Below are 14,397 nucleotides of genomic sequence, written 5' to 3' on the forward strand. Positions count from 1 at the left end.
ATTCCAACCAATTTCGGGAATCGAATCCGAATCTCCCGCGTGATTGTCACTTGTCAGACGCTCTATCGACCAGATCACCGCAGCTCCTTGGATGAGTTCCATACTTTGATTATTTCAATTTATTTTAATATATTTTCTTGTATTTATGGATCTTCTTCACCCTTGAAATGTCTCACTAGACAATTATTTCGTAGCAAAGAAACAAAACAATGCTCCCAGCATTTGGTAAAAATCGAATGACTAGAAAGTAATTTCGTTCTATTGTTTTCATAGATACTATATTTATGTAGATCTCTACTACTTAATAGTAGTAGTAGTGGTATTTGTAGTATTATTAGTATTAATTCAGTATAATTAATTAATTATAAGTATTATTAATTAATTGTGATTATTATTATTTAATTAAAGTATAATAAAACAATGATAATGTGAATTTGGAAAAAAGTTTTAGAAATAACACCCCCCTTGATGAAATCCTGCATACGCTACTGGCATCATGGCATGGAGACTCGACAAATGCTGTTTTTATTTTCCATATATATTAGGTTTTGGCTGATATATTACATATTTTAGTTATTTTTAAATATTATTTCCATATTTCAGAACCATATACTCCATATTCGCGCAATATAATTACATGATCGAAAGAGTTGTTAAATTTCTTGCAGATAACTGACAAATTTGAAATACACTCCCATTAGTTCTCGTGATATTGAACATAGTTTTAGTCAATATAAATCCATCTTAGGAGACAACAGAAGGAAATTCATGTTTGAACACTTACAACAAAATTGTGTTATTTATTGAGAACAGAAAATGAAAACACATTTTGTGTTGTTTTACAATTAATGTCAATATAAGCAAATTGTATTTGTGTAGCTCCTGTAGTGTCTTATATTATTAAAAAGGTAAATTTTTACAATTTTAAGTCCATATTTAACTCCATATTTTGGTGAAAATTACTAAATATGTATTTGCATATTTAGTACATTTTTACTACATATAAATCCATTCCCTGTTGATAACCTTTATGGAAATGTTGAATGATTGAAGTATTTTTTCTCAATAAAAATTATTGTTTCATGCATAGGAGAACACATTATTTTAAATTACATACCCTGAGGACAGCACCACTAAGGCTGAAGATAGGTAAGCAAGTATTTAATAATTCTCTGAATGTTAGTGACAATAGTTCTACATTAGTGGGCCTCCCCATTGGCATACTTGTAACACTGTCGTCTAGTGATCAAAGGATCATGGGTGTGATAGTGGAGGCACGTTCTATAGTGGTTTAGATCCCACTTTCAACTGTACACCCAGCCCTGATTAGCCTATCTGTGCATAAAGTGGTAAAATAAAAGCAATTCACGTTCTACATTAGCATGAAACAACAAATTGGACATTATCCATTGAGTAGTGCTTTTAATTAGAGAAGAGGATACAGGACCACAAGCAGCACACACTCAGTGGTGAAGCAGCCTTCATAGTAATGGCCCAAAACCTAGAAGTCATTCCTGTGCAGAATTCAAGCATATATGGTCCTCTCTCCTCAGAAAATAGAAATAGTAGCATAAATGGAGCACAAATTAGTACAGCATTCACATCTGTCAATCCCCACCACAAACAAATGTTCCAAGAAAGTGATGATAACCACTAACAAACACTTATGAATAATATTAATTGTAAAAAATTAACAATTTAGTTAAATTCAAATTAAACTGCTCACAATTACCAAAGAAATAAATTAACATATTCAAAATGCACTGTATTATGTACAGTGAACAAATAAACAATATTTATGGATAGACAACAACCCTATATTTCAATTACCATGTTCTTGTAAAAGAGACAAGGAATTTAAACATGTTTTGCACCAGGGAATAAATTAGCCGAACTATGGTGCATCTATATAAATCAAAATAGGCATATCAAAACCAGTATTGGAATAATTAAAAATCCAGAATTTTTAAACTGATCCCGATACCCAATTTCTTATCTTTGAGAGCTTAGTATTGATCATATTTATTACAACATAATGTTATATTTTTGTGAGGGAAAATTTGTTTACAGTCCACTTGCTTAGGCTCTGGGCCTACAGTTTCAAAGTCAAATCTGAACCACACCTGCAGGAATCAAATTGGACTCCATGATTATGCAGATAGTTTGTTTACTTTCTTCCATTTTGTAATTTTTTAACTGAGTGTAAAGATATAAACAAGTCTTCTCAAGATCACAGCCATTTCCAACGTCTCTTCATCAGCAAATGAAACGAGATCAGTGTATGTGCTTGAAACATTAGGAATAAATGCAATATTAAACTGGCTTTCTCGGAAACACAATATTGTGTCATGTTGAGAGGAAAGCTTGAATTACAAATATAAAAGTACATTATAATTCCCGTGGTCTGGTTTTGTAAAGTGTTCATTTTTCTAAGTCAAAAGCTATTGCAGCTATGAGATTGGTAGAATACTGGTTTATCAGGGTGGCCACTCACCAGGAATTCCAGGAATTATGAGTGAAATATTGGCATTGGAATTATGTGTGTATTCTGTGTAAAATTTTCTCTGTAGACGTGAAAAATTGCAACTTTTATTAATCCAAATCCCATTAAATTTATACATATTTATAAATGCTCTGAGGTAAGTTTTTCACAGTTTATATTTTATATTAATCAAGGAATAAAAATAAATCTGCATGGAAAATAAATGAAAAATGAATAAATAATTTTCTCAATCTATTTCCTTTGTTAGCGTTCTTTGCAGAACAATCTACCTGACAGATGGAAGATAATTGCCATATATATATATCTTGAAGTTGATTAGGTAAATTTCAGTTTGAAATTCTTATGCAATTAACAATTTTTTGAAGAATAATATATACCGTAACACTTGTGACTTGTGTTTGTAGATGTATTTTGAGTATGAATATGTGAAATGACAAATGTAAACTCCAAACCTTAAATTAAATATTTTAAATATATGCACTGTTTAATTGAATTGAATTAGAATGTTTTGATACATTGGAATCACAAGGTTTTTTTATATTGTTAATATATTTGTGTGTGTGGAGAGAGAGGTGGGCTGAGAGGCGGTAATAGGTAAGGTTGAAATAGAGAAAACATCTGCTTGTACCCTTGAAGTTTTGGAAAATTCGCCTTGACAACCGGGAATAGTACTTGAAATTTATCACGGTCCTTGAGTGGCCACCCTGTTTATGTATTGACCCAACACCAGAGTGGCTATTTCTTCACCAGTATAAAATTTATGAAAATATTTATGATAAACACAAATTTTTTTAGCAATCATAAGAGACATTCTGGATATTAGGGGTGAACTTGCAAAATACAAGTTGTGGGAATTGGCAGTTTCCAAAACTATTCTAAGACATGTGCACTGTCCTATTCTAAAGCAAATTTCAGAGTATTAGAGGCAAGGGAGACAGACTTCTGTCAGATATTGCATGAGTTCCTACAGTCTTCACTGTATATGTTACAAACAACAATAAAAAAATCGACCTTTGTCGAGAGTTCACCTTAATATCCACAATGTCCCAAATGTAGAATGCTAAAAACGTTATGGTGTTTTTATTGAAATATCATATATAATATCAGAATTGGTCTAGAAAATTAATAGCGGAGTACATCCGCTCCATTACATCACAATTACACAGTAAATCATTTCTATCTTATGAATTGAAAATTTGACTTACCTGAATGTCCATTATTAGCGAAGGTCATCTTGTTAGGCTTTAATTTGTAGTACCACCAGTGAAGACGAGGTTCATGATGTGTTACAGCAGATGATGTATACAATGCAATTGGGCTCTGTTTCCGTCCACGACATAATTTGAAATATTTTTGCCAGTTTTCTGGACCTATAAGAAAACAGTAATTTTGTTTCTGTAGTACTTGAGAGACAAGAGCTTCATATAAATGTAAGATAACTTATACACTTGACTTACTTTGACTTCTTGACTTGTTGTTCCCTGTGAAGCATAGGGCATCAACAAATCAACTCCACCTGGTCCTACTGATGGCAATTCTCTTCACTGCATTCCAGCTCTTTAGTTCCTCCAAGGCCTCAGCGTGAACAGATCTTCGCCACGTCTGTCTACGCCTCCCTCTTTTCCTTCTTCCCTGCGAGTTCCAGTCTAGTGCCACTCTCTCTCTCGAAAGCATCATTTTCCTTCCTCAATGTATGCCCGATCCAATTCCATTTTCACAGTTTTATCTGTATGGACACCTCAGTTTCTTCAGTCTTTCTCCAAAGTTCTTGGTTTTGAATCACTTCTGGCCAAAATATATTCAAAAATTTTCTCAGGGTGCAATTGTCTGTAGTTTAGAGGTGATCGTTTTTGTTATTTTCCACGTCTCGAACCCATATAACAGGCCAGACTTAACATTACTTTGGAAAATACAAAGTTTGGTTTCATAGATATTGTCTTGTTTCTCCATACTGGATAGAGCCTCACAAAGGTGCTATTTATCTTTTGGATACGTTGAGAAACATTCTGTGAAGCCCCTCTGTTGTTTGCCACCAAACTACCCAGGTAAGTAAAGCTATCACCATCTTCAATAATCTCTTCACTGATACTAAATGGGTCTACTTTTGTGGAGTTTATCCTTAGTGCCTTTGTCTTCTTGGAGTTAATCACAAGTACTACTTTCTTTGTATTTTCAATCAAATATACTAGTTTTGTGAAAAATTGCACAAATCATCTGCAAAATCAAGGTCTTCTGGGCTGTTATCCAATCCCCATTGGATACCATCTCTTTTCCCTCCTATTACATTTTGCATTGATGCATCGATCACAATCAGGAACATTGTGGGTGATAATATACAACCTTGCCTCACTCCAGACTGCACGTCCATTGACTCAGGTACATGGCCCTCATGTATAACTCTCCGTGTATAATCACAATAAGTTTCTCAGATAAGACGAAGAGTTTTTGTCGGCATTCCATAACGTTTCACTTCCTTCCACATTGCCTTTCTGTGACTAAGTCAAATGCTTTCTCAAAGTCAACGAAAACTGTATGCAGACAAGATGACCATTCTATACATTGTTCCAAAATTATCCGCTAGTGTTAACTTGATGAATACAAGAGCGATTTGGTCGGAACCCTGCCTGTTCTCTTCTGAGTCTCAAGTTAAAATATTCTTTAATTCTGCTTAGGATAAATCTAGGACCTTAATTGGAATGGAGAGAAGTGCTATACCTCACCAGTTGTCACATTTTGATGTATTACCTTTTTTCGGTATCTTCAACAACATGCCAGATCTCCAGTCCTTAGGCATCACTCGCTTTATTCATATATTCTCAAATAAGGGCTGCAACAGATTTGCCGTGTTGTTTATGTCAGTTTTCATCACTTCTGGTGGTATGTTGTCAACACCTGCTGCTTTACCATTATGTATCTCTTTCAGAAGCTGATTAATTTCTCCTACTGTTGGAACTTCAGTCCTTATTTTTACACGGGGGTCCACATTACCATCATTATAATTTTTCTCATCATCCTGGTCTAACTAGCATTCACAGAGCGATTAAGGGTTGCAGAGAAGTGCTCTTTCCAACATGTCAGTTGGCTCCCAATATTTGTAGGGAGGTTATCATCTTTACTTTTCACTGGTCGATCACGCTGCATCTATTTCCTTGACAGAACTTTCATGATGTAGAGTTCTTTAAGATTTCTCTTTTCTGCTGCTTCCTCCACCTGTTGGGACAGATTGTCTACCCAATTTCTTTAATCCCTACGAACATTACTTTTCTCGATCCCTCTCTGTATATTTTGCTTGCAATTCTGCCTTCTTTGCCCTTGTCCTGCTTGAGTTCATTACCTCCTTAATATTTTTTCACTCTTTCATCTTTTCCCAGGTCTGCTTGGTCATCCAATCTTTTTCCCTCCTATCCTTAAAGCCTTTACTTCTGTGAAAACAGGTCGGATTTTGTCCATTTTCTTTCAATTGTTTCATTTTCCTCACTTTAATCGGTTAATACTTGGAATCGATTTCTCAGTTCAATCCTGAAGGTCTGAATATTCTTATCCTTCAACTTACTAACATCATACAGTTTTCTTGTCTGATCTGTTCTCTTCTTCTGTGCTTGAATTTTCATTTTAAAGTTAGGCACTACCAAATGATAATCACTCCCAATGTCTGCACCTCTGGTTTCTTACATCCTGTAGCAAACGTCGCCACCTCCATCCAATTGCCACGTGATCTATCTGGTTTTACATTCTGTGGTCTGGTAAAACCCATGTTACCTTATGGCATATCTTGTGAGAAAATATACAGCATTACCACCCATAACTAAGTCATGGCTAGCACAGAAGTCCACAAAGAGTTGTCCGTTCTCATTTCGCTCTCCTAAGCCATGGGTCCAAACTCTGACCATCTCACTTCACTTATACCTAGGATGCTCAGACCATAGCTCTTCATGCAGCCCACTGCCTGCTGTAGTCTTCTACTCTCCTGCAGGGTTCTTACATTCCATATTCCAATTTTCATTATCTTTTTCAAGCCAAATGTCATCATCTTAGAATCAGTTCAGCTTCCTCTTGTTGATGTTTCTTTAATAGTGAGATTTAAAGTATGCAGGTTATTGACTCACAGTAACCGATCTTGGTTATGGGCTGCCATCTAAGTCTCCAAGCAGGCTAATTTTCAGTCGGGCTTTTAGTCCCTAGTCTTTGAGGATCCCTCATCTCCTCCCTCTCTCATATTTATACTCAATGAGCATGAGTGTCTCTTCTGCCAGCTATGATGTTTCGAAGATATCTTTCTCTGCCATAGTTGCCGTTGAGGTCTTCACCATAACCCTGGCAAGGGGCCCTTACAAGGTACTACCAGACGGTGCCAGCTGGACCAATGTTGTTGTTGTTTATATATATACACCGTGCGTCCATTTCGATCTTCAGTCGAGAGATCGGGAGAAGCGTGGCAGGCGGCGCTGACGGAGATGCCGACATTTGCAGCCTGTAATGCCCGCTTATTTTTATGGACATATGCAGACATTTATATAAATATTGCCATGACCATGGAAAGGTTTGACCAAGGTCAAATGGAAACGTTCGGGAACCCCTGGCCTAGGGGATCATCAGAGTACACAACCCCCATCACCAACCACGAGGTCATGCAACCACTAGGTGGGGTAACTTATAAAAGATGCTTCAAAATAAACTTTAGAATTTTGAAACAGTGCATATGTGTATTCAGAAGACATTTCTAACAGCCATTAAGCAGTAAATTCATAAACTATTCCTTGGATCACTTGGTTTGATGTGATCTCCTTGGTACTGAAGTACCTTTCTTCTTCTTCTATTTTTCGGTATAACTTTTGTTAGTTTGAATCGGGTTTTATTCCCCATCATTGTTAACCAAACTGTGCATAAAGTGGAGCTGAAAATGAACTTTTAATGCAAGCATATTTTCTTATTTCTTACAAAGTATCTGTTTCCCATGTATTACACTAATTGATATAGCCAGTGGTCAGAAGTAGCGAGCTACTTGTAGCGTCGCTACTGTAGCTAGCTACAAAATTTGTAGATGTAGCTGTAGCGACGCTACATTTTGAAAATTGTAGTTGTAGCGGTAGCGAAGCTACAAAATTCCTGTAGTTGTAGCGAAATTTCGCTACAGCTACATTTTTTCTCGGCATTTTGAGGTGAATTTTGAATGTGGCAACAGCGTCAGAAAAAATCGACAATAACCCTTAATTTTGCAGGAGGTTCATAAAGACAGTCTATTACATGGAGATACAGATTATCTAGATTGTAGATTATAGATATCTGCGTAATTTATGTAATTAGTATCTGAAGAATTCAGATATCCAGATAACTAACTGACATATATGAATATATTCCTGCTAACAGCTACGTTTTTCTAGCTGCATCGCTATTTTGGGGGAAAACATGCCTCGTTTGCTGCACCACTGGAAAAAAGTGCCTGGTTTGTGTCACCCCCGGAACAAATCCTGTGGATATTCATGGTGTAAGAGACACCAAAATGTCATTAATTGCTGTGTTTTGCAGTGAAGAAACGAGCGATGGAATTTCCACTGCACTGACAAGGGAATAGTGCCACCAATAAACGGCTCAGTACGTTAACAGAATTGATCATCGTCAGTATATAGGATCTCACCAGCAAGAAATTATTGTTACAAGAATGATAGAGTTTCTGGAATTACAATTATTTTCGCGACAGTATTTGTTCACAAAATTTAAAATTACAATACGTTTATAACACTCAGGTTTACATTACAGTTTCCTCAATAATTTTATCATATTGCAAAAAGTATGTACGAGTTATTAACTTTCCTGCAATTTTCTTTAGTTAATATACATAGTTTTCAAATTTACGTATTTCTCCTACTTTGCGTCACTTTTCTGTAACTTTTGCTAATGACATCATCATCATCATCCCTTGCTGTTTCCTGCCTCTGGCTGGGTCGGCATAGAAGTCGAGCCTTTCCATTATTTCCTGGTCTTTCACAACTCCTCTCTTTTCAAGATGTTCCAATCTAGTCTCCTAACACTCTCCACTATCTGCTCTTTCCACCGACATCTTGGTCTCCCCCTTGGCCTTATTCCAACTCCTTGTGCATTGTAAGCTCTTACTGGTAGTCTTCTTTCTGCATCCATCCTCTTCATGTGTCCGAACCATCTCATCTGTGCCTGATCTATTCTGTCCTGAAGCTTCACTACACCCACTGTCTGTCGGATCTCCTCATTTCTTATTCTATCCCTTCTAGTCTTCCTCAAAATACTCCTTAAAAATTTAATCTCCACTGGCTGCATCTTTTCTTTGTCTCTCTATGTCATTGTCCAAGTCTCTGCTCCATACGTAATTATTGGCACATAGTATGTGTTACATATTACCTTCTTGCATTTCATAGGTACATCCCTATTCCATATTAATCTTCGAACACTTTGATATAGTCCACCACCATTCATTTGTCCTCTTCTGTTTACCTCCTCATCTATTCTTCCACTTCTTTCAATCATGACAATGAGGATGAATGGTTTATTTAATTATTCTCTTATCTATAGTCGCTTTTTGCCACTTTCGGCTAATTGTGAGAACGAGGAAGAATGATGAGCAGTGTGGGGAATGGAGGAGCGGGAGCATCTGATCCTCCCAACTTGGCGTCTTTCCTAGTTTTTGTTTTGAGTCCATTTTATGCATAGATAATCTGATCGAGACTGGATCCTTCCTAACCACTATGTGCCTCTGCTGGGTATCGAACCTGGGGCCCTTTTGTAGTCAAAGGGCTCCAGGTACTTTTCATTCAAAATGCTGACTTCATATCAGTCTATAAAAAATGAAATATTTATTCTCAAGAAAAATATGTTGATGTGAACATAAATACGTAATCCTACCAAATTTTAGTTGTGTATAGTTGTAATAATTAATTTGGGTAACACCCTAATTGCAATATTCATATATCAAATTTGAATTGATATACCACTTGCATAGGTATGGTATTCTCAAAAACTATAGTAAAAATAAGTAACTGAAGTAACATTGCTATCAAAATTATCGAATGACTGGAATCATGATAATAAATAACAGAATCTATTTACCAGTAGTAGGGGATTTTTTTAATACCTATATCGTTGTTTTCATTTTTTTTATCCAGAAGTAGCGCAAAAAGTAGCGAAGTAGCGAGTAGCGAACAGGAGTAGCGTAGCGAGCTACTTTTTGGTAAATGTAGCTGTAGCTGTAGCGAAGCTACATTTTGGAAGAGTAGCTGTAGTTGTAGCGAAGCTACTTTTAAAATGTAGCATTCTGATCACTGGATATAGCACAGCACTTCTCAGCTGCTGGGCCCTTAGGAGTAATCCTGAAATTTGTCATTTTAGTTACCATAACAGTTTTCATTGAAAAATATTTTGTAATGAAAATATTCTGATTAATCGATTTTTCGTTATTCAGAATTCTACATACCAATGAAAATCAGTACTTACTAAATTAATTTAATGATGTTGGCTTGATGGAACCACAAGATTTTATTATATCTAGTGACCAACATGTAATTTAAATATATTTGTTTGTCAACAAGCGTTTGGCCTTTATGATTTTGCTATAATTTATTTGAGGTAAAAAAATAATAATAAGGAAAGCATTTACAGGTAAAATTACTTCTGAAACAATAATTTGACATGCAACAATCTCGCAAAACGTTGAGAACTACTGGTATAGGAGAGAGAGATATTTCCGATCTTGGTCATAATGGACATGATGTGATCAGCGCTTGTTTAGTCAGAATTTGAAAAGTTACAAGTGAATTACAGTTACTTGGATCAAAACGTAAGTGAGTCACAGTAACTCATTTAAACTTAGTTGCAGTTACTGGCACTTACTACTGGAAATTGTCTTGCAAACAAATTACCCACAATCCATGATCATTAATTGTAATAGAATAAATATACAAAAGACTTATAATGTTTTATTTATGTGTCTGGTATAAGTCTTCATATATTAATATTATTGTATGTAATAAAACACTGAAGTCTTCAAGTGCAATTAGAAATCATGAATTGCAATAAAGCGTGGATGTTCTAAATTTAGCATGCAATGAAGTCCATCTTCCTTGCCTTGAGCAATTCTATGAAAGGTGAATAGTTGGAAACAGAGTTACTAAATTCAGTCTTTCCTCACCTTACAAATTTTGAAGTTAACAAATTAAGTGTCTTAAGAGAACTGTAAAAGTATAAGTATAAGTTGATATAATGTTACACATATTGCAAGAAAGTAACTTCGTCACAGCTACTTACTTTTAAGAGTGGCTCGTTACAGTTCCTCAAAATAGTAACTGTTACTTGCAGCTGCATTTTCCAAACACTGGTATGTATTAGTATTACATCCATAGATTATTAGGAACTTACAATCAATGTAAGCATCTAAGCACATCGCAAACTTGGATCAAAAAAATTTCATTTATAGTTGCGATAAGCAATTTTTTTAAAAAAATGTAAATGGTGATAACTTACCATTTTCACCTGCATATGTAAATTCCTTGGGGTGTGGTAGGACATAATGTTCTTCATCTTCGATTTTTGGGCGTGGGTCATCTGCAATATGGTATGGTGTAGAATTGTATTCATTTTAACAAAGAAAGGAAAATGAGCACAGTAATAAAATTTGGAACTGAAAATTGGAGAATAGAGTTGAAATGTAAAATATCTTCTTGTCTGGTGTTCTGTTTATGTAGGCCTTAATTCCATATTTATTTATTTATTTATTTGAAACACGTGACACTACAGGCAAATGCCCATTTGAAGTGTCATACATGTGACACAAATAAAATGACAACATAGTACCAATAGTAAAAATTTTCAAGTAGAAAACTTGACCAATAGCAATTATGAACTTTACATTTTTATCACATTTGTTTCTGAAAACAAAAAAGTTCTTATTTGGAATTTAATAGTGCTCTTCTTGGGAATATATTATTCACTGTCAACATGGTAAATTACATTACTACTTGATATTCATGAATTATCATCATCATCTACATCCCTAACATTATACCAACTTCCGCCAAAGTACGAACAACTTCCCCACCATTCAGTGGGCGAAATCACGTGAGTCCACCGCCATATTTCCGGCAAACAAATCACCTTCTGCATTGAAATCATTGGCAATCATTGTGCGTATGATCTTTGCCGAAGAGATTCACGCTATGATTATCGTGATCATGTAAGGAATGTATACTTTTTACCTTTTCCGAAGCCATACAGCTACAGTGTAAAGTGGTTAAATGCGTGTGGAAGGAAAGATTTACATCGTTATGTGTGCAGAAAGCATTTTGTAGGTTACAATCGAACTACACCTGAAATTATGTTAAGCGATTTCTGCTTATTCTAATGATTACACATACCTGTTTTGTATGCAGAATTTGTTTCTTTTTTATCATGATGTGTTGTCAGTAATTTGGTTTGATTTGGTGTTTTAAGTCCACTTTATGCGCAGTAAGGCTAATCGGGACTGGACCTACAGTTTAAAGTGGGATCCGAACCACTTGTGCCTCCACCGGGTATCGAACCCGGGACCCCTTGATTACAAGGCAATGACGCTACCACTGCGCCTTGGGGAGGCCCATGTGTTGTTAGTGAGAAGTTTGTTGTTGTATGTTATTGGGGCTCACGTCATGGGCGGATCCACAGGGAGGGCGATAGGGGCGATCGTCCCCTCCCAACTGCCAGTTTTTGAATATACTTATGCCTAATATTTTTGGACTCCAATATTCTGTCTTTTATCATCAAGTTTTACAGGTTCCAGAATATGTTTTTAAAGTTTGATACAAGTCCACTTTACACTCATCTTAGGCTAATCGAAACTGGACCTACAGTTCAAATTTGGATCCACACCACTGTGCAATATGCCTCAAAAGGTGATCAAACCAGAGGCCCCTTGTGACAATAGTTTATTTTTTGTTTTCTTGGTTCGATATACTTTATTCGATAGACTCTTCATACCTGATGGTACCGTGGTAGTGGGGGAAAGTATGAAACGACATGCAATAGTAACCTTCTAACCCAGGTATGGACGTACTATAGACATCTGTACTGTAATCTCTAGAACATGAAAGTCAGCTTGGTTCCTGTTCACAGTGCTACATATCGTTTACATATAACAGTACAAGTGTAGGCTAGAATTGATTCTCGGCGAGGTGAGATATATGACTGAGGCCGTGTCTGAAAGTGTGTCTCCGTATATGGTCTTGGAGTGCGGTCTTCAAGTCGTGGACTGGAAGTGAAAGTCTTTCGAATTGCACTTCGATTGCAGCGCCAAATACGATCAGTAGATAAAACTTAGGCCGTGTCCCAAAGGTGCAAGACCGTACTTGAAGCGAGCATCCTCTGAGTATGGTCTTGGAGTGCGGTCTTCAAGTCGTGGACTGGAAGTGAAAGTCTTTCGAATTGCACTTCGACTGCAGCGTCAAATACGATCAGTAGATAAAACTTAATACTCGTTGTTTTTCCCACGTTTTAAACACTTGTTTTTCACCATAGAAATCACATAGCATTTTCAAATGTTCGTACACATACATTGCTACACATTATAAAACTTTAACCAACAACTTGCTGGCCCATAACGTATATTTAACCTGTGTTGCTGGCTTTCTACCTCCGTGATTGATTTTAAACAAATGAACAACGAGTGTGGAAATCACGTGACCTAGTTAGCTCTCGTCTGTACTGCAAGCTGTGCACTTGCGTAGGCTACTTCTGTTCTTGGCGCTTTCGAACTGCACTAGGTGACGTCACTTCCGCTAAGACCATACTTCGAGTCCGTACTTTGTACCTTTCGGACAAAGCCAATAATTCGCCCCTCCTAACTGCAACTTCTGAATACGCCACTGGCTCACATCACAGCGTCTATCCTTTGTGGTTAGGCGACCGACCGCTCCTAGGACGATACGAACGCCGCACTGCCGCGTGAAATCAAGATAGTCCAGGAAAGTTATTTTCGTATCCGAAATATGAGTGAAAAATATCAGGATAATATTCAGATTAGGTCCAATATACAGGGTGTCCCTTAACAGCCGTCCTAGAGACGTGTAGTGTAGGGATGGCCAGATCCGGATCCTCGCGGATCCGAAATCCGGATCCTAAAATTTTTCGGATCCGGAATTTTCAGATCCGGTACTTTCGGATCCGGAATTTTCAGATCCGGAACTTTTGAATCCGGATCCGGAACTTTCGGATCCGGATCCAGAACTTTCGGATCCGGATCCAAAACTTTCGGATCCGGAATTTTCAGATCCGGATCCGTTTTGCCATCCCACATGCGCTTCTTTGGAAAGTAAGAATGTGTTTATAACACATTGTTAATTGCTAATACACACACACACACACACACACACACACACACACACACACACACACACACACACACACACATATATATATATATATATATATATATATATATATATATATATATATATATAATATACATACATACACACATACATATAGTGTGTGCGCGCGTGCGCGATTTGTAATTAATTAATACACTTACAAGGGAGCTGTAAGTCTCCCCATCCGATTTCCATGAAACTTGGCAGGTGTATGGAGGGGCCCAAAGGAAGAAGTACCTGTTTTTGTGTTTTAGGGGGCAAAACCCCCCTCAAATGTCAAGATGAGGAGAAATTGAAGTGGGGATCCGACCCCGAAACCACGTAAACATGGCATAGGAATAAACAGGGGGCATAGGCCCTCTCTATACACCTGCCAAATTTCATGGAAATCAGAGGGGAACACAGGGGTCAGATGATCCCCACTTCAATTTGTCCTCATATTGACATTTGAGGCGGGTTTTGCCCCCTAAAACATTTTTTTAGCCGAAACAAAAAAAAAACAAGTATTTCTTCCTTTGGGGCCCTCTATAT

General features: G+C 36.8%; 1 protein-coding gene across 2 annotated transcripts in view; it reads right to left on the reverse strand.

Moving 5' to 3' along the window:
- Positions 1–14,397, reverse strand: part of LOC145978361 (carbonic anhydrase 2-like) — a 48,299-nt gene that overhangs the window by 16,853 nt on the left and 17,049 nt on the right. For both annotated transcript variants that reach the window (XM_083110960.1, XM_083110961.1), the window contains exons 3-4: positions 10,991–11,071; positions 3,709–3,873 (exon numbers count right to left, since the gene is read on the reverse strand). In XM_083110960.1, the coding sequence (XP_082967086.1) occupies positions 3,709–3,873; positions 10,991–11,071 (246 nt within the window). The remainder of the gene's footprint in view (positions 1–3,708; positions 3,874–10,990; positions 11,072–14,397) is intronic.

Source organism: Lepisma saccharinum, chromosome 24, assembly GCF_977018435.1.
Source record: "Lepisma saccharinum chromosome 24, izLepSacc3.1, whole genome shotgun sequence".
Lineage (NCBI taxonomy): Eukaryota > Metazoa > Arthropoda > Insecta > Zygentoma > Lepismatidae > Lepisma > Lepisma saccharinum.